General features: G+C 45.8%; 1 protein-coding gene and 1 long non-coding RNA gene across 2 annotated transcripts in view; one reads left to right on the forward strand and one right to left on the reverse strand.

Moving 5' to 3' along the window:
• LOC138753745 (kunitz-type protease inhibitor 1-like) overlaps positions 1-21,378 on the forward strand; it is a 96,970-nt gene that overhangs the window by 34,984 nt on the left and 40,608 nt on the right. The window contains exon 2 of the mRNA XM_069917105.1: positions 3,236-3,387. Within this exon, the coding sequence (XP_069773206.1) occupies positions 3,236-3,387 (152 nt within the window). The remainder of the gene's footprint in view (positions 1-3,235; positions 3,388-21,378) is intronic.
• LOC138753753 (uncharacterized) lies at positions 2,957-4,042 on the reverse strand. The gene is made up of 2 exons (XR_011351405.1): positions 3,830-4,042; positions 2,957-3,084 (listed from the first exon to the last, which is right to left on the reverse strand). It is a non-coding gene; the product is annotated as an uncharacterized lncRNA (long non-coding RNA).

A 21,378-nucleotide genomic window follows, 5' to 3' on the forward strand; every position in this document is an offset into this window, starting at 1 on the left:
TCCCAATTGGGAATGCAAGGGTTAAACACATAATGCCCATCCACCCACAGGAACACACACTAATGAATAGTGAATTATAGATACATGGGTGGGAGAGGTTTGGAGGGTTATGGAATGGATGCAGGTCAATGGGACCAGCAGTGTGATGTTTTTGGCACAGACTAAAAGGGCTGAATGGCCTGCTTTCAGTGCTGTAGTGTTCTATGGTTCTAATTACAGCAAACAAGTATATCAAATGAACCTGGTTTCCAGCATTGACCATAGCTTGGGATCTGGGATGGGCCTATTGCAGTCAGCCCTCTGGTACCCGCCTGTGGCCATTAGCCTGGAATTCATTGATGGTCTCAAGGTGCAGCAGCAAAATAAGATGAGCGGGGTCCATGTATGACTTTTCCATGCACCTGACCTGCTTGGATCAATCACGTCAGCCTCAAAGATGGGCAGATCTAACCCTTGATTGGCAGGTGAGGTGACTTCTGACTAGGTTCCAGCTGGAAAGGGTTTTTACTGCATTAACCAGGCAATGAACTGGAGAATTGCTTGATCAGTATGACAGTGAGTAGATGATTCAAGAAAACCTCTTAAATCAGTAGTTGACAATTATCAGATTGATTTGCAAATCAGTGAGAGAGTATTTGTGAGGAATTGAATCCATTATTCCGAGCGTGAATGTACAATGCACTCCAATGCAGCCAGACCGCCTATTCCTTCATCTCCGGGAAATATTACTTTCCTTGGATATGTTCTTGAGACACAGTACTCTGAGCAGGGCTTGTGGTCCTACTTTTCAGCATCCTTCCAAACTCCCTATATTTTCCCTCTTCAGGACCTCATCCCTACTTTTATCTAGGTCATTGGTACCAACATGGACCACACATCTGACTGCTCACCCTCCTGCTGCAAAATACTGTGGACTTGATATGAGTCCTCCTTGACCCTGGCACCTGAAAAGAAACATATGTGACCTCTCATCAGTAGTCTCGATCTTATCTATTTTCCTAATTATTGAATCCCCAATCACTATTACTCTCCTCTTCTCCCCACCCCCCTTCCTTTCTGAATTAAAGAGCCAGACTCTGTGCCAGACATGTGACCTTTCCAACTTGTCCCTGGTAGATTGTCATCCCTTACAGTATCCAAATCATATTTATTATTTAGGGGAATGGCCACAGGGGTGCTCTGCTTTTCCCCTTCCTTCTAACAGCGTCAGTTACCTGCCTCTTGTCTTTTGGGTGTGACTGTCTCCTTGTAGCTTCTGCCTATCACTCTCTCTGCCTCCTGAATGATCCAGAGTTCATCCAGCTCCTGTTCTGGATCACTGTCTGTAAGGAGCTGCAGCTGGATGCACCTCTGACAGGTGTAGTCATCTGGGGCATTTGTGCTCTCCCAGATTTCACACATCCTGCAATCAGAGAATCCCACTGCCCCAGCTACCATCTCCACTTTCTGCTCTTTCTTTTTATGCAAAGGTCTTGTCTGACTTTACCTGTTGTACATACTCAGCCTCTGTTCGTTAAAGCCTCTAACTCATCACTCCTAAGCTGGGTCACCCCATTGAGCTATCCTACTTTTTATTTGCTGCAGGCTCTATCTATAGCCCAGACTCCAACCAATTTTGGCTTCCCTTACCTTTAAAATGCTCCTGACACAAAGTCAGGACACTCACCATTTGCCGAGTTTGACGTTCTTCTTATGCTTTGAAAATACACAAATTTAAGTTGTCAGTCCTCAATGGGTCAGGTTTGTGCACTGGAGCATTGATTACTGTATATACTCATGCAATAGTTGAATCTGTGTAATAGTCGATTTTCGCCCCCCCCCCTACTTATTTTGCCCTCTCAAATTGTTTGTTTCTCATATGACCCATGTAAAGGTCAAACCTGACTACCCGCCCATCCAAGTTCCTAACTCCCGACCAAAGGCCCTCACCCTAGCCACCCACCTACTGGAGCTCCTGATGCCCAGACCACCCACCCACGGATCCTCATCCTGGCCCACCAGAGTTCTTGATGCCTCAGCCACCCGCCCATCCAAGCTCCCTACGCCCCAATCGTGAACCCTCCACTCAGCCACCCATCCATCCGAGCACCTGACACCCCGACCAACCGCCCGCCCATCTGAGCACCCGACGCCTCAACCAGAGACTCTCTCCCAGGGACCTGTGGCCCACCCATCTGAGTTCCTGCCCCACCCACCCGAAGTCCAAGTTCCTGGTACTATTGTGCTCAAAGGTATGACTTGTGTAAAAGTCGACCTCCCCCCACTCCCTCCCCCCACTCCCTCCCCCCCTCCCTCCCCTCCCTCCCTCCCTCCCCCCCCTCCCTCCCCCCCTCCCCCCCTCCCTCCCTCCCTCCCTCCCTCCCCCCACTCCCTCCCCCCCTCCCTCCCCTCCCTCCCTCCCTCCCTCCCTCCCCCCCTCCCTCCCCCCCTCCCCCCCTCCCCCCCTCCCCCCCTCCCCCCCTCCCTCCCCCCCCCCTCCCCCCCTCCCCCCCCCCTCCCCCCCCTCCCCCCCCCCTCCCCCCCCTCCCCCCCCCCCTCCCCCCCCTCCCCCCCCCTCCCCCCCCTCCCCCCTCCCCCCCTCCCCCCCCAAAAATTGGCCCCAAAACTTTGACTTTATACAAGAACATATGATACTCATCCTTTAATTTGGTTACAATTGGGGCTTTTAAATGAAGGATAATGGGTCTGTTCATACCAGGTGTAAAGAATACAAGAAGAGATTGGATGATATAAGACACTGTGATCAAACCATACTAAGAGCATTTTGGAGATCACAGGAAGAAACATGGGTTAAGAGTGGTGGGAAGACCTGAAAAATAATGATTTGGAATTAAAGAGCGAGAGAGGCCTTACTTTGGTATCTTCCAGGAGCATGCATCCTGTGAATAGCCAATAAACCTCATCCAGAAAGATTGTAGCCGAGCTGAAATGAGAGGTCATGTAATGCACAAAAAGGTAATTTGAGAATCAGTCTTTATTTTAAATAAAAGACCGACCTCCAAGCAAAGAGCCAGATGTTGATTTGAGCCACTCCCTCCTTGGAGACTGTGAAGCGAACTCTTCCTCAGGGTCTGAACAATTTTCCTGTCAGGAATTAGAAATGGTTCAGCGTCATTATTATACCATTTTCAAACTTTGTTTGTGCATTCATGTTGTTAACATTAATAAAATGGAGTACAGTTTGTCTGCTTAACCAAGTTTCAGGAAGCCTAATTTCCATTAACCTCTTCTGCAGGTGACAAGCTGCCAGTGGCAAGGGCAGGAAGGGACCGAACCGTACAGCCAAATGAGGAAGTAATTCTCAGTGGGTTGGAGAGCAGAGATGACTATAATATTGTGCGGTTTAAATGGGATCTTCTCAAGGGGGACCCTTCAGTGAAGTTAACGGTAAGTGCCCATTAAACAGCCTCCTCCCAAGCCAAAAACAGCCTCCTCCCAAGCCAAGCAATGACTATCACAGCCTGCAGAAAGCATTGGAGCTGTAATGTAAAGTGATCCATTTATCTTTTTCTCAGGCAAACATTTTTAAAATAATTTGCATCTTATTATTACCTTATCACATGGCATGGAATACTACAGCACCTCTTCATCTTTTCCATAAAGCCTGCTCAATTATTTCTTGAAGCTTGGCCAATACACTTCTAAGAACGTCTTCACCAAAAGTGCCTCTTACCCTGCAGTCTACCCCCCCCCACCCCTTTGTCCTTAAGCCTCAACCCTACCAATCTCTCCCAGTTCTCTCGGCCCCTCTTGCACACCCTCGTATCTCTTGGATTCATAGCTCACCCTCTTGGCTAATCCATCTATTTATAAAGGACATCCTTTGTACCTTTGACATGGTTTCCCATTTCAACTTTGTCTTCATGGCCTTGATGGTCAACACAATGTTTGCTTTGTCCTGTCGTTGCTCTGTTGGCATCTCTGTGGATACCATCTTCAAATGCTCTGCAATTACTTGCCTTGGCTTCTCAAACAGCACTTTACCAACCCGTGATCTGAGGACAAAGACAACAAGTTCATGAGAACATTGCCACCAGCAGGTTCCCCTTCAGGTGTAAATTTTGATCGGTAGAGTGAATCTGCTGGTTCACAGCACCAACAACCCAGGTTTGATCCTGACCTGCATTCTTCCTTTGGCTGTGTGGATTTCCTCCATGTGATCCAGTTTCCTCCCACGTCCCAAAGACATTCAGATTGACGGATTACCCTTAGTGTGTGGATGAGGGGTAGAAACTCGGAGGAGCTGATGAGAATGGAGGTGGGAGGGAAGAATTTTAAAAATTGGATTACATCAATGCCTGGCATCTGCTAACTTTTGGAAATTATGAATTTGAAACATTTTCTCCCCAGCCAGCTGCAGGTGTGAAAACCTGTGGCGGATAACTTTGCAAGAGTCCTTTTTGACTTGTCTGTGCTTGACAAAACATATGCTGAGGGTAGAGAGGAGCTGGAGGCTAAGAGCAGCAGAATACTGAATGAAATCTTCCATGAATGGACGGGAAGAAAGGTCTAATGCACCTTCTGGATCATGAGTGCCCGGAGACGTATCACAAGAAGGCCATTGGTTCCATGTTGGCTCCCGGCAGACTATAAAATGTCTGAACGCATCTGCTTCCTTTCATATAGACTCCACCAGCCCAAGAAATCTCAGCCAGCAGCAGTAAATTTAAATCCAGAACATCTCTTCAGGATGTAGGCTTAACCTGTTGCCATAACATGCCAGCAAGCATTTATGATGATGGGAGTTTATTGTCATATAGAGATGCTCCAAAATTCTTATTTGCTGTAGTGACACAAATACACCAACAACAATAGTGTAAGGAGGTTGTACGTCCTCCTTGTGTCTGCGTGGGTTTTCTCCGCGGGCTCTGGTTTCCTCCCACCATTCAAAAACGTTCCAGGTGTAAATTGGGCGGCTCAGACTTGTGGGCCAAAATGGCCTGTTACCGTGCTATGTATCTAAATTTTAAAAATATATATTAAATTAGCACCAAACGCCAAAGACAGAAAAAAATATAATAAATATAAAAAGATCAATTTTCACTGTTGCAGTTAGTACAAGAAAAAAAAGTGACTTTTCCGTAGTCCAAACAGATCTTTTAGTAGTTCTGGAATGTATGATAGGGTAGTAAGGAGAGGTTCAGGAGCTTGATAACTGTTAAATAAAAAAATATTCTTGAACCTAGAGATGCTGGACTCTCATTCCTTCTGCCTGAAGGTAGAAGCAGTGAGAAGAGGTAGTGACCAGGGTGACGGGGGTCCTTTGCTAGGTTTTACACTTTCTGTACCTTCTGTGTGGCTGGGCACTTGAGTTTCTTAGTCAGACTGTGATGCAATCAATCAGTATATGATCGCAGTACACTTGCAGAAGTTTGATAAGAGTATTCGATGACTTGCCGAATCTCCTCAAAGTCCTCAGAAAGTAGAGGTGCTGGAGTGCCTTCTTCATAGTTTTCTCAATGTGCTGGCTTTAGGAGGGGCCCCCGCTATGTGGACTCCCATATGCAAAGCCATGCCATCAATTAATCATGGTGTGGTGGCTCAACTCATCTTCATAAAAATCCACAAAATGCTCCTTAATCTTTTACTGACATTGAGAGCAAGATTGAAACCAATTAGATTCTCAATTGCCATCCTCTATTTTGTCCCTTCTTTACCAATTATTTAGCCAGCAGTTGTGGTGTCATCAGCAAATTGCTAGCTGGTTTTGGAGCTGAACCTGGCAACGCAATCATGTGTGGAGCAGGAATAGAGCAGTGGGATACCACACGGCCTTGGGTTAACAGTCACCAAGAGAGGTGACTGTAAACTGCACTGATTGGAGTTTCTCAATGAGGAAATCAAGGGTCCTGTTAAGAAGGGATGAACAAAGTTCCAGGTCCTCGAGTTTGATTATTAGTTTTGCTGTTAATTGCCAATTCTTCCTGGTTTAAAAGGTCTTTGCCCTGCACTGCTCCCTCTTTGCTGTGACTTGCCCAAAGTCTGTTTGTCTGTTGTGGGGTTAACATTGCAGCTAACAGTAATAAACACAAATACAGCCTTCTTTCAGGATTCAACCAGACTCTGCAATTCAAGTTGGAGCATGTTGTAAGGTATCATCCTGTTCAGGTTAGACTGGATCGTTTAGTTTTCTTGCACCAATCAAGGATGAAGATTAACCATAAAGCTGGACTAACCGCCCACTGCTGTGAGAGCCCCATGAGTCATTATTCCTCTTCTATTTAACTGCAAGTTCCTGTTAACTTTTATATGTTTTTACTCACCACACAATACTGGTGAGCAAGAGGAGAGTGGGGGAAGAGTAGAGGTTTGACAGGATTCTGGGGTCATTTAAGATTTTTGTATAATTTTAAATGTTAAATTTAGACATACAGCACAGTAACAGTGACAGGCCATTTGGGCCCACAAGCCCATGCCACCCTGGTATGTTTTGAATGATGGGAGGAAACTGGACCCCCTGGGTAAAACACATGCAGACACAAGGAGAACGTACAAACCCCTTACAGACAGTGGGATTCGAACCCTAGACCCGATCGCTGGTGCTGTAAGAGCACTGCGTTAACCGCTGCACTAACCGTGCCACCCCTTTTATGCAAAGCACCTAAATAATGTTGTCAGGGTAACCAAGGCGAGGCTAATACTAAAAGTGAACAAGCTGATCAAAGAGCAGAGATAACAGAAGATGATGCATTTTGATTGTTATAACATTTTCTAGGTGCCACTGGTTATCAATCAAAGCAAATCATTTTTTTGCAGCTGATTTCCCCCTAATCTGATGCCAGCACCCAATTTTTTGTGTTCAAACCCTGGGAATTCCTGCTAGGTTTCCTTTTGAGTTAAGAGAGGGCACCATATTTAGATTAGATTCTACCCTGAAACTCCTATCAAGCAACATGGAAATAGTCTGAGCCCTGCAATTGGGTTTCTCTGTTGCTTGTTCCTTGTTCCAAAGCATCTCCCAATGTTTATAAGATTAATTTATATTGTGTATTTAACATGGAAAGAATGTCCATAGCACATCACGGCAGCTATAAATTTGAAATTGGCCATATTTTGGTCCTTTAATCAATCATTAGAAGTCATACACCCTTTCTTACTGCTGTGTAACTGGGGGAAAAGCGAGGGGGAGGCGGCGGCCCCAGCCTCGGCGGAGTGAGGCAGGCGGAGGCCCCGGTCCGGGCAGAAGCGAGGGGGAGGCGGCGGCCCCGGCCTCAGCGGAGTGAGGCAGGCGGAGGCCCCGGTCCGGGCAGAAGCGAGGGGGAGGCGGCGGCCCCAGCCTCGGCGGAGTGAGGCAGGCGGAGGCCCCGGTCCGGGCAGAAGCGAGGGGGAGGCGGCGGCCCCGGCCTCGGCAGAGTGAGGCAGGCGGAGGCCCCGGTCCGGGCAGAAAGAAGGAGGCAGTGGCCCCGGTCCAGGCACAGGGAAGGTGGCGGCGACCCAGGCCCCGGTCTGGGCAGAAAGAAGGAGGCGGCGGCCCCGGTCCGGGCAGAAGCGAGGGGGAGGCGGTGGCCCCGTCAGAATCCAACCGGGTCCCTGACCTACCTCAGAGGTAGTTAGAGAACCCAATTAAACTTACCTAGGCCATGTCCACAGGTGATTTGCGACCAGGTATGGTCCGACCTAGGAGGGGAGGCAGGCCCCTCCAGCCCGGGTAAGAAACCTGCATAGGAGAAGGCCACTCCGATATAAAACCTACGACCTAAGGACCTCGCTGCCACCTCCCAGCTTGCTTGGCCACGGCACACGAACCATGGGTGTAAAGGGTGGGGCCAGTACTGCCCACACTGCACACAACCTAAAAGCTCCTTTGCACAGGCCCGAGAACAGGTCCACGTCCTTCCCCTCCATGTTCTCCCCCTCAAAAGATGCTCACAAACTCAAGCTAGCATGCTGGAACATCAGAACCATGCTAGACAAGGCTGACAGCCACCGACCTGAACGTCGGTCTGCCCTCATCGCACATGAACTCCTCAGACTTGACATCGACATAGCCGCTCTCAGTAAAGTCCGCCTTGCAGATGTAGGGAGCCTCCAAGAATGCGGCGTGGGCTACACATTCTACTGGTCTGGCAAGCCTATGGATGAACGACGCCTATCTGGTGTAGGCTTCATGGTCAAGAACTCCATTGCCTCCAAACTCGAAAACATCCCGACAGGCCACTCGGACCGGATCATGTCCATGCGACTCCCCCTTCAAAACAAGTGTCGCATCACCCTCATCAGTGTCTATGCTCCAACCCTCCAGGCGGAACCAGCAGAAAAGAACAAGTTCTACACTGATCTGCGCAACCTCATTCAACGCACCTCTACAGCCCACAAGGTTGTCATCCTTGGCGACTTCAACGCTCGCGTCAGCAAAGACTCAGAAACCTGGCCAGGAATCCTGGGCAAGCATGGTGTCGGCAAGTGCAACGACAACGGGCGCCTCCTGTTGGAACTCTGTGCAGAACAGCGGCTTGTCATTACAAACACCCTTTTTCAGCAGAGGGACAGCCTGAAGACTACCTGGATGCATCCCTGATCCAAACAATGGCACCTCCTGGACTACGTCCTGGTGCCCGAAAGTGACAAACGAGATGTGCTCCACACCAGGGTCATGCCCAGCGCGGAATGCCACACTGACCACCGGCTGGTTCGCTGCAAGCTCAAACCTTCACTTCAAGCCAAAGTCCAGGAACAGTAAAGCCCCCAGAAAGAGGTTCAATGTTGGAAACTTACAGTCAGACGAAGTGAGAGGAAACTTCCAGGTAAACCTCAAAGCAAAGCTCGAGGATGCAAACCGCCTCATGGACTCGTCCCCTGAAACCCTCTGGGATCAGCTGAAGACTGCCATACTGCCATCCACTGAAGAGGTACTGGGCTTCTCCTCCAGGAAAAAAAAGGACTGGTTCGACGAAAACATCCAGGAAATCCAGGAGCTGCTGGCAAAGAAGCGAGCTGCCCACCAGGCTCACCTTGCAAAGCCGTCCTGGCCAGAGAAGAAACGAGCCTTCCGTCGCGCATGCAGCCATCTTCAGCACAAACTCCGGGAGATGCAAAATGAGTGGTGGACTAGCCTCGCCAAACAAACCCAGCTCAGCGCGGACATTGGCGACTTCAGGGGTTTTTATGAGGCTCTAAAGGCTGTGTACGGCCCCTCACCCCAAGTCCAAAGCCCGCTGCGCAGCTCAGACGACAAAGTCCTCAGCGACAAGATCTCCATCCTCAACTGATGGTCAGAACACTTCCAATCTCTTTTCAGTGCCAACCGCTCAGTCCAAGAATCCGCCCTGCTCCAGCTCCCTCAACAGCCCTTAAGGCGAGAGCTGGATGAGGTCCTCACCCGGGAAGAGACATATAAGGCAATTGAACAACTGAAAAGTGGCAAAGCAGCAGGTATGGATGGAATCCCCCCAGAGGTCTGGAAGGCTGGCGGCAAAACTCTGCATGCCAATCTGCATGAGTTTTTCAAGCTCTGCTGGGACCGAGGAAAACTGCCTCAGGACCTTCGTGATGCCATCATCATCACCCTGTACAAAAACAAAGGCGAGAAATCAGACTGCTCAAACTACAAGGGAATCACGCTGCTCTCCATTGCAAGCAAAATGTTCGCTAGGATTCTCCTAAATAGAATAATACCTAGTGTCGCCGAAAATGTTCTCCCAGAATCACAGTGCGCTTTCGTGCAAACAGAGGAACTAGTGACATGGTCTTTGCCCTCAGACAGCTCCAAGAAAAGTGCAGAGAACAAAACAAAGGACTCTACATCACCTTTGTTGACCTCACCAAAGCCTTCGACACCGTGAGTAGGAAAGGGATCACCCAGAGTTTGCGCTGAAGATGGCTGCATGTGCGATGGAAGGCTAATTTCTTCTCTGGCCAGGACTGCTTTGCAAGGTGAGCCTGGTGGGCAGCTCGCTTCTTTGCCAGCAGCTCCTGGATTTCCTGGTTGTTTTCGTCGAACCAGTCCTTTTTTTTCCTGGAGGAGAAGCCCAGTACCTCTTCAGTGGATCACAGTATGGCAGTCTTCAGCTGATCCCAGAGGGTTTCAGGGGACGAGTCCATGAGGCGGATTGCAAATACTAGAGCGGCTTGGATGCCCCCCAAAGTTCCTCAACATGGTTATCCAACTGCACGAAAACCAACAAGGTCGGGTCAGATACAGCAATGAGCTCTCTGAACCCTTCTCCATTAACAATGGCGTGAAGTAAGGCTGCGTTCTCGCACCAACCAACTTTTCAATCTTCTTCAGCATGATGCTGAAACAAGCCATGAAAGACCTCAACAATGAAGACGCTGTTTACATCCGGTACCGCACGGATGGCAGTCTCTTCAATCTGAGGCGCCTGCAAGCTCACACCAAGACACAAGAGCAACTTGTCCGTGAACTACTCTTTGCAGACGATGCCGCTTTCGTTGTCCATTCAGAGCCAGCTCTTCAGCGTTTGACGTCCTGTTTTGCGGAAACTGCCAAAATGTTTGGCCTGGAAGTCAGCCTGACGAAAACTGAGGTCCTCCATCAGCCAGCTCCCCACCATGACTACCAGCCCCCCCCACATCTCCATCAGGCACACAAATCTCAAAACGGTCAACCAGTTTACCTATCTCGGCTGCACCATTTCATCGGATGCAAGGATCAACAACGAGATAGACAACAGACTCGCCAAGGCAAATAGCGCCTTTGGAAGACTACACAAAAGAGTCTGGAAAAACAACCAACTGAAAAACCTCACAAAGATTAGCGTATACAGAGCCGTTGTCATATCCACACTCCTGTTCAGCTCCGAATCATGGGTCCTCTACTGGCATCACCTACGGCTCCTAGAACGCTTCCACCAGCGTTGTCTCCGCTCCATCCTCAACATTCATTGGAGCGACTTCATCTCCAACATTGAAGTTCTTGAGATGGCAGAGGCCGACAGCATCGAATCCATGCTGCTGAAGATCAAACTGCGCTGGGTAGGTCACGTCTCCAGATTGGAGGACCATCGCTTTCCCATGATCGTGTTATATGGCGAGCTCTCCACTGGCCACCGAGACAGAGGTTCACCAAAGAAGAGGTACAAGGACTGCCTAAAGAAATCTCTTGGTGCCTGCCACATTGACCACCGCCAGTGGGCTGATATCGCCTCAAACCGTGCATCTTGGTGCCTCACAGTTCAGCGGGCAGCAACCTCCTTGGAAGAAGACTGCAGAGCCCACCTCACTGACAAAAGACAAAGGAGGAAATACCCAACACCCAACCCCAACCAACCAATTTTCCCTTGCAACTGCTGCAACCGTGTCTGCCTGTCCTGCATCGGACTTGTCAGCCACAAACGAGCCTGCAGCTGACGTGGACATTACCCCTCCATAAATCTTCGTCCGTGAAGCCAAGCCAAAGAAAGAGAAGTCATAGTCGAACAGCACGGGCTCAAAGAAAGACATAATGGAGGCCAGATAGCAAGTATGGTCGATCAATGTTTTGAGTCGACACCTTCCACCGAGACAAAAGTAAGAGGGGTTAATATCATCTATCAAGGAAGGAAAGTTGCTGGGGAGCGATAAGAGGTGATAGGATATTGGACAGAAGGTGGAAGAGGTGCAGAGGCAGGTAGAGGATGAGACCACTTGGATGGGGGGGAATGTTCAAGATAAAAGTAAGAATTGGAGCAGATGAAGAAGTTGAAGCAGTGAAGCTAAGCAGAGGTGGGGGAGTTACTTCAAACAATAGCAATCATGCCATTTGGGGTTAAGGCTGTCCAAGAGGAATATAATGTATTGTCCCTCCCTTTTTTATGTTTGGCCTCCCCCGGCAATGGAAATGTCTGTGTGGTAATGGCGAGGGGAATTGAACTGGTTGTCAACTGTAAGTTCAAGCTTAGACACGGAGCCAGAGCCAAGTGCTTGATGAAGTGGTCACCCACTCTGTGCTTGGTCTCACCGATGCAGAGCAGGCCACACTGGGTACACGGAATGCATCTCATTGTTTGCTCAAGATTTTAACATCTACAGTTGTGGTTCAGCACAAACCAACTGGGGCTGCTCTGACTATCAAGCACATACGTACACTAATCATGCACCAATCCAGTCTTACTCCCTCCCCCTCCATCTCCTTCTGGATTCTTCCATTCACCTAAAAACAAAGGGCAATTTATTGTGGCCTATTATCCTATCAACCTGTTCATCATAGGCATCTTACTCAGGGAGAACATTCAACAGGGAAAGCCTCTAAAAGTGGGGGGGGAACTTAAGGCAATGCTGCCGCTGGGGAGGGCAGGGAGTGGAGACGCATCACTGCTCCGAAGGGTTCAACAACCTGCTCCTAATTCCGTTGGCTCAGTACAGGCTTTAAATGCCCTGTTTAAGGTAGCTGACGGTGCTCGTGAGTAAAGTCCTGCAACCGTGAAGGTCTGTGCCCAAGGTGGTGGCACCTGTGCTTGGAAGCAGCCACAAGGGTTTGCAGACTCTGATGGAGCAGCAGGATACCAGAAACGGGGAGAACACACACCCCCCCCCCCACACTGGTTGAGGAGGGAGGGGATGACCCTATAGGAAGGTGACCATGGCAGAGGCCCAGCAAGGGGCTTGGGTGCTGCAGGAACCTACAGGATGGTTACCATAGCAGTGGAGAAGTGAGGGGCTCAGCGGCTGAGGGACTCACACAGGTTGCGGGTGACTTGAGGTCGGGTGACCCACATGAGCTCAAGGGAACCAGGTCTCGGAGCCAGGATTCGAGAGAATGCTGAGGGCAAGAAGGGTCCCAAAGGTCCTCGGACGCCGTGGCTTCCTGATCATGTCGGAGGTTTGGGTCTGGAGCTCAGGTGGTCAATGGATCAAACAGGAGTCTGTGCGGCTTCAGGAGGCTGGAGGTGAATCTGAATTGAGTCTCTTTTGCTTCCCTGGCTCTCTTACTGTTAGGGGTGCTGAGCGACACTAATGGTGACTCTCTGTCTGCCTTTCGGCAGCAAGAAGGCAATTTTGTGTAATATTACATGTTCTGTACTATTACAAGACAATAAAAGGAATCTTGAAGATAGAGAGAAAGGGCAGAAATTGGTGCTAGAAAGCATGGCAGACAATGGAGGAACCAGGACTGCCTGTCACAGATTTACAGATCCAATCTGAGCTAGATTAATCCGTGGATTCGAGCAGAAACTTCAGGTGCAGATAGGAGCAAATCAGTGGGTTTTCTTTGGTAATTACTGATTATAAGAAAGTCTGAATGAACCTCATGGTGGTGAAAGAAAAGTGAGAAGGGGTGCGCCATTACACTTGAAATGCGGTGAACAAGTGAAGAGATGCAGATGAGCAAGAGTTAATTGTTTAAAAGATGGAGACAGGTTTGTGGATTGGAAAGGATTAGAGGGATATGAGCTGAATGCAGGAAAGCAGGACTAGCATGGATAAGTTGGGCAGAATAGCCTGTTTTCCGAACTGTAAGACTCTTAAGAATCTACGACGATCACGTTAAAACTGCAGCTCCACAAGTATAAAAAGGGCAAACAAAATCATTCTTTTTTTTGGCTTGGCTTCGCGGACGAAGATTTATGGAGGGGGTAAAAAGTCCACGTCAGCTGCAGGCTCGTTTGTGGCTGACAAGTCCGATGCGGGACAGGCAGACACGATTGCAGCGGTTGCAAGGGAAAATTGGTTGGTTGGGGTTGGGTGTTGGGTTTTTCCTCCTTTGCCTTTTGTCAGTGAGGTGGGCTCTGCGGTCTTCTTCAAAGGAGGTTGCTGCCCGCCAAACTGTGAGGCGCCAAGATGCACGGTTTGAGGCGTTATCAGCCCACTGGCGGTGGTCAATGTGGCAGGCACCAAGAGATTTCTTTAGGCAGTCCTTGTACCTTTTCTTTGGTGCACCTCTGTCACGGTGGCCAGTGGAGAGCTCGCCATATAACACGATCTTGGGAAGGCGATGGTCCTCCATTCTGGAGACGTGACCCATCCAGCGCAGCTGGATCTTCAGCAGCATGGACTCGATGCTGTCGACCTCTGCCATCTCGAGTACTTCGACGTTAGGGGTGTAAGCGCTCCAATGGATGTTGAGGATGGAGCGGAGACAACGCTGGTGGAAGCGTTCTAGGAGCCGTAGGTGATGCCGGTAGAGGACCCATGATTCGGAGCCGAACAGGAGTGTGGGTATGACAACAGCTCTGTATACACTTATAGCAAAATACCCACAACATGTTTCATTAATTGTAAACCCTGGAACAGTACAGCACAGGAACCAGCTCCAAATCTGCTACTTACTTCATTTGGCTCTCCTTGGCCATCTGTCCTTCAAAGGTTGGATGGAAAAGTTATGTGGCAAAACATTTTTAAAAAGAAACACTCAGCAAGTCGGGCAGCATTCGTGGCTCACAGAACAGTGCAGCATACTGTGTCTAGTGGTGGGCCTCAGGCATCTTGTGGGACCATTGTTTTTTGTTGTCTGTATCAATGATCTGGATGATAATGTGATAAATTGGATCAGCAAGTTTTCTGAAGACACTAAGATTGGAGGCATTGTGGACAGTGAGGAAGGCTTTCAAAGCTTGCAGAGGGATCTGGGCCAACTGGAAAAATGGGCCAGAAAATGGCAGATGGAATTTAATGCAGACAAGTGTGATATGTTGTATTTTGGAAGGACATACACAGTATATGGTAGGGCTGCGGAAGAACCAAGGGATCTGAGAATACAGATACATTGCTCTCTGAAGGTGGTGTCACAGGTAGACAGGATTGTGAAGAAAGCTTTTGGCATATTGGCCTTCATAAATCAAAGTAATGAGTACAGGAGTTGGGATGTCATGGTCATTAGTAAGGCCAAATTTGGAGTATTGTGTGCAGTTCTGGTCACCTCACTACAGGAAGGATATTAGTAAGATTGAGAGAGAGTAGAGAAGATTTACTAGATTATTGCTGGGTCTTCAGGAGTTGAGTTGCAGGGAAAGATTAAACCGGCTGGACTTTATTCCTTGGAGCAAAGAATACTGAGGGGTATAGACAGAATAAATGCAAGCAGGCTCTTTCCAGTTAGATTAGAAGAGATAAATATGAGAGGACATGGGTTTCGGGTGAAAGGGGAAAGATAAGAGGGAACTTCTTCACTCAGAGAGTGGTGGGAATGTGGAACGAGCTGCCATCTGACGTGGTAAATGCGGGTTCATTTTAAGAATAAATGGGATAGATACATGGATGGGAGAGGTCTGAATGGTTATGGAATAGGTATAGATCAATGGGACTAGCAGAATAATGGTTTGGCATGGACCAGAAGGGCCAAATGGTCTGTTTTTCTGTATTGTAGTATTCTATGGTTCATAGAAGAAGTTCTGACAGCCCACAATGTCTGCGCTGAACATGATGCCAAATTAAAATAAATCTCTGCTGCTTGCAGAGATCCACATCCCTGAATTTCCTACATATCATATTGCCTACCTAGAAGTCTTTTAAATGCTCTATCATATCTGTTTCTACTGCTCTCCATGATGGTAGCTATATAAACTACCTATATTAACTCACGGTGTAAAAACATAACTTGCCCACATAACTCCTTTAAACTTTCCCTCCTGGTATTTGGAATTTTTTAATATTCTGACTGTCTACCTCATCTAACTGCTCCCTCTCGTGGCTATGAAATAAACTGCTTGCATCTTCAAATGAGGTTGAGCATTGTCCTAGCCAATGTCTACCCCTCTCCTAACTTGCTGTATTCGTATTGATGAAACCCTTCCCTCGTTGGAAAACAAGAGGCACACTTGTGTTGCCATGTCACCTAAAAAATTCTTTGGTCTTGAATTCAAGGTCAAGTTTATTTTCGCCTGCATTGAGGTACAGTGAGAGAGTTTGTTTTGCGGGCAGCCCCAGCTGGTCAACCCACACACAGTGCAGCAATAGAAAGTGGAGAGTCACAGAGAGAGATCAGTTAGAGCAGAGCATAAGCAACATTATATTACTAGAGTGAGGTTTGTTCAGGAATATGATGAGGGTGGGAAAGAGATCGTCATTGAATCTGGTACTGGTGAATCTTCTTCCTGATGGTGGGGATGGGTCTTTTAATATGTTGGCTGATGTTTAAAGTAGTGGAGTTTGAGCTGATTGAAGGGATGGGGGGTGTTTTGGCCTTTCTCTCTCTGCACTTTCCTACAGTCGTGTATCATGTATCACGCAGTGATACATCCTGACGGTATTTGAATGGTACATCTGTCGAGATTATCCAGGGCCGTGCCAAATTTCCTTGGGCTTCTGAGGAAGTAGAGGAATTGGTGTTCTTTCTTGGCCATCTCATTGACCTGGTTGGACCAGGACGGGATTCATCCTTAAGATTCATCTCAGCCCCATTGGTGCACACAGGAGAGTGAGCTCTACCTCTACAGAAGTTAATGACCAGCTCCTTACTCTTGCTTGCATTGAGTTTGTTGTTCTGCACCAAGCCACCGGTCCCTCTAACTCCCTTCTATGTTCTGATGTGTTATTTGTTTGAGATCTCACCTGTAATAATGATGTCATCTACAAATTTATATACAGAGTGACAAGGAGTCACATGATGGAGTAGTGGCCGGTAGAAGAATACCAGCCCTCTCCAGAAAAGAAGAAATAAAGTGAAGAAAATACAAAGTTCAAGAAACACAAAACATAACAGATAAAAGATAAAGTTGTGGAGAAAAGAAAGAAAATGGCGCCCAAGAAGGAAAAAGTAAAAACAATGGGAAAAAAAGAAGACGACGACGCCGGAAGGGAAAGAAGGCCTTACCTGCATGAAGAAACAGGGAGCAGTCATGGAGAAAAGAGCCCGCTCCCCAATGTTGGTGACGACCCCGCAGAGTCGCGACCTCCTGACCGCTGGACTGCAAAAATGGCTCTCTGAGCCAAACAAAAGTGCGTAACTGCGCATGTGCAAGGAGTCGCACATGCGCAGTGTGCACACTAAGGAAAAAGAGAACACCGACGGGAGGGGGGCCCAGCTGAGGAGCAAGCAAACACAGCGCGACCAGCTGAGGGATGCCCGACACCAGGGCTCTCAGCTGGAAGAAGAGGAAGGTGACCGGAAAGGGAGTGATAGGAAAGAAGAGCAGCAGCAGGAGGCCCAATAGATGAGTAGCCCAGAAGAAGAGGACCAACAGCAAGAAGCCAAGCAAGAAGAAGCCCATCAAAGTGAGACAAATTCATCAGGAAAGTCAGAAGAGACACAGATACAAGGAAGAGAAGAAGAAGACACAAACACAGGTGCAGACAGAAGAAGAGGAAGAAGAAGACCAAGCTCTGCACAGAGAAATAGAAGGTAAAACAGATGGTCAGAATATAGATAAAGTTTTTTTTAAGAACAAATGAGAGCATTAAAAGAATGGTTGACATTAGAATTTAGTGAAATGAAAAGAAAAATGAAAAGTACAGAAGAAAAAGTGAGTAGAATAGAGCTGGTCATGACAGAAATAGGGAAAAGATTAGAAAATGTGGAAGAATGAGAAATGGCTGTAGAAATGGAAGTGAATGACAAGAAGAAAATTGGAAGAAAGTGACAAAAAAATTAGAGTCACAGGAGTTGTTAACTCAGAAGATGGATATAATGGAAAACTATAGTAGGCGAAACAATATAAAGATAGTGGGCCTAAAGGAAGATGAAGAAGGCACAAATATGAAAGAATTTATAAAAGAATGGATCCAAAGGTCCTGGGAATGCCAGAAATACAGGAAGGAATGGAAATAGAAAGGGCACACAGAACACTAGCCCCGAAACCACAGACACAACAAAAACCAAGATCCGTTTTAGTAAAATTTCTGAGATACACAACAAGAGAGAATATACTGGAGAGGGCAAGGAATAAAATTAGGGAAGACAAAAAACCATTGGAATACTAGGGTCAAAAAATATTTTTTTACTCAGACATAAGTTTTGAACTCTTAAAGAAGAGGAAGAAGTTTAGTACAACAAAATCGATCCTATGGAAAAAACGGTTATAAATCTATGTTAAGATATCCAGCTGTGCTTAAAATATTTATCCCGGGGGAGCAAAACCGACTGTTCTCGGATCCGGAGGAAGCATGAGAATTTGCAGAACACCTGCAGGACAGAAGGAGAGATGAAGAGATGTAACAAGAACGAAGAATGACAACAAAATACATATAAAGATGTAAAAACAATGTATAAGTGAGAACTAAAGAAGGGAAAGTAAAGGGAAGTAAGGGGGGGAAAAAGGAGGGTGAGCTTGTTATATGTGAAGATAAAAGTCTTCTGGAGGGGGTTGGGTGGGAGAGAATAACAGTCACTGTGAAATCAGTTGACGCTTGCGAGAGAGTTCGCAATCCAAATGGAGAGGGGAGTTGTGGTTGCCCAGCAAGGGACAAGGGGCAACTCAGAGAGGGGGGGGGGGGGACATTTGGGGTTAAGGGAATTTTAGATGTGGGAGTTGAAGTATTTTATGTTTTAAAAGTGTTGTCATACATGTTGTTCAAAAAGGGAAAACAGATGAAAATGGGGAAACGGTGGTGGTGAAGAAGTGGAAATGAGGTGTAAACATAATATGAGATGGCCAAGTTGAACTATATGACTATAAATATTAATGGAATACATAACCAAATTAAACAAAAAAGGCTATTAAATTACCTGAAAAAAGAAAAAATAGCCATAGCATTTGTGCAAGAAACGCATCTAACTGAAATGGAAAATAATAAATTAAGGAGAGACTGGGTAGGGCATGGAGCGGCAGCATCATATAATTCAAAAGCCAGAGGTGTAGCTATATTAATAAATAAAAATGTACCATTCAAAATAGAGGAGGAAATAATAAATCCAGCAGGGAGGTATGTAATGATAAAGTGTGAGATATATTCAGAATTCTGGAATTTGATCAATATATATGCACGTAATGAAGAGGATCAAAAGTTTATGCAAGATATTTTTTTGAAGATTGTAGATATGCAGGGGAATATATTGATAGGAGGGGATTTTAACCTTAATTTTGGATCCAATGTTGGATATGGACAAAAGACTAGCAAAAAGATTAAAGTGGCCAAATTGATGGTTAAATCAATGCAGGAAATGAAACTTATGGATATATGGAGGAGGCAGCACCCAAGGGAGAAGGAATACTCATATTATTCAAGTAGGCATAAAACATACTCAAGGATTGATATGTTTTTGTTGTCAGCCCATATTCAAGGGAGAGCTAGGAAAACTGAATATAAAGCTAGATTGCTATCTGTTCACTCACCCCTGTTATTAGCAATAGAACTGGAGGACATCCCACCAAGAACATATAGATGGAGATTAAACTCCATGCCACTTAAAAGACAGGAATTTAGAGAATTTATTGAACGCCAAATTAAAATGTACTTTGAAATAAATACGGAATCAGTGAAAGACAAATTTATATTATGGGATGCAATGAAAGCCTTCATCAGAGGGCAGATAATAAGTTATGTAACGAAGATGAAAAGGGACTACAATTGGAAAATAGAAGAGCTGGAAAGGGAGATAGTAAGTACAGAAAAAGAACTAGCAACAAGGGAAGATATAACAAAAAGAAGAGAATTGGCGGACAAAAAAATAAAATACGAGACATTACAAATATATAAGGTGGAAAAGAACATAATGAAAATAAAGCAAAAGTACTATGAGCTAGGAGAAAAAACACACAAAATATTAGCCTGGCAACTTAAAACAGAACAAGCTAAAAGAGTTGTACTGGCATCAAGGAAAAAGAACAAACAAATTACATATAATCCAATGGAGATTAATGAGAACTTTAAGGAATTTTATGAATAATTATACCAATCTGAGAATGAGGAGAAAGATGATGAGTTTTTAGCTAAAATTCAACTGCCGAAATTGCAAGAAGAAGAGCAAGACAAGCTGATAAAACCATTTGAAATAGAGGAAGTACAGGATATATTAAAAAAACTGCCAAACAATGAAACGCCTGGAGAGGATGGATTCCCAATAGAATTCTATAAAACATTTAAAGGGTTATTAATTCCTTCTCTCCTGGAAGTAATGAACCAGATAGAAGAAACACAAAACTTGCCAGATTCATTTAAGACAGCATTAATTGCAGTAATACCAAAGACAGGGAAGGATCCACTAACACCAGCATCATATAGACCAATATCTCTACTTAATTCAGATTATAAGATAATAGCAAAATTATTAGCAAACAGATTGGCTGACTGTGTACCAAAAATAGTAAAACAAGATCAAACTGGATTTATTAAGAAAAGACGAACAGCGGATAATGTCTATAAATTTATTAATCTAATTCATGCAGTTCAAGGAAATAAGATGCCAACAGTGGCTGTTGCTTTCGACGCAGAAAAAGCCTTTGACAGGGTAGAATGGAATTATTTATTCAAAGTATTACAGAAATTCAATCTACCATAAAAATATATTAATTGGATTAAAGCATTATATAAGGGACCATTGGATGGTAAATGGATATGTGTAGAACCAATTTAAATTAAGTAGGTCATCAACTAGGCAGGGATGTCCACTATCTCCCTCACTGTTCGCTTTAGCAATAGAACCATTGACAGAACTGATAAGAATAGAAAATAAAATAAAAGGGATAAAAATAAAGGAGAAGGAGTATAAAATCAGTTTATTTGCAGATGACATCATAGTATACTTAACAGAACCAGAAATATCAATAAAAGAACTACATAAGAAATTGAAGGAATACGGAGAAATATCGGGGTACAAGATCAACGCGAATAAAAGTGAAGCGATGCCAATGAATAATGCGGATTATACAGAATTTTAAAAAGAATCACCATTTAAATGGCAAGCACAAGCAATCCGATACCTAGGTATTAGATTAGATAATAATTTAAGCCATCTGTACAAATTAAATTATCAGCCATTAATAAAGAAATTACAGGAAGACTTAGAACATTGGAAAGAATTACCACTAACGTTAATAGGGAGGGTAAATTGCATTAAAATGAAATGTCTTCCCAAGGATACAATACTTATTTCAATCGTTACCAATTCCCTTAACAGAGAAATTCTTCAATTTTAGGATTAAAAGGATAGTAAGGGACAAAATTGGTCCCCTAGAGGATCGGAGTGGTCAATTGTGTGTGGAGCCTCATGTAATGGAGAAGATCTTACATTTTTTTTGGCATCAGTATTTACTCAGGAACTGGCACAGATTCAAGGGAGTTGTATTTAATGAATCTTGTAGAGTTTTTCAAGGAGGTTACCAAGAAGGTAGATGAAAGAAAGGATGAGGATATTATCTACATGGGCTTTGGTAAAGCCTTTGATAAATTCTCACATGGGAGGTTAGTTCAAAAGGTTAAGACGCTAGGTACCCATGGAGAGGTTGTAAACTGGATTTGAAATTGGCTGTGTAGGAGAAAACAGAAAGTGGTAGTGGATGGTTGCTTCTCAGACTGGAGGGCTGTGATGAATGAGGTGCCTCAAGGGAATCTGTGTTGGGACCA

This window comes from Narcine bancroftii, chromosome 2 (assembly GCF_036971445.1).
Source record: "Narcine bancroftii isolate sNarBan1 chromosome 2, sNarBan1.hap1, whole genome shotgun sequence".
In the NCBI taxonomy this organism is placed as follows: Eukaryota; Metazoa; Chordata; class Chondrichthyes; order Torpediniformes; family Narcinidae; genus Narcine; species Narcine bancroftii.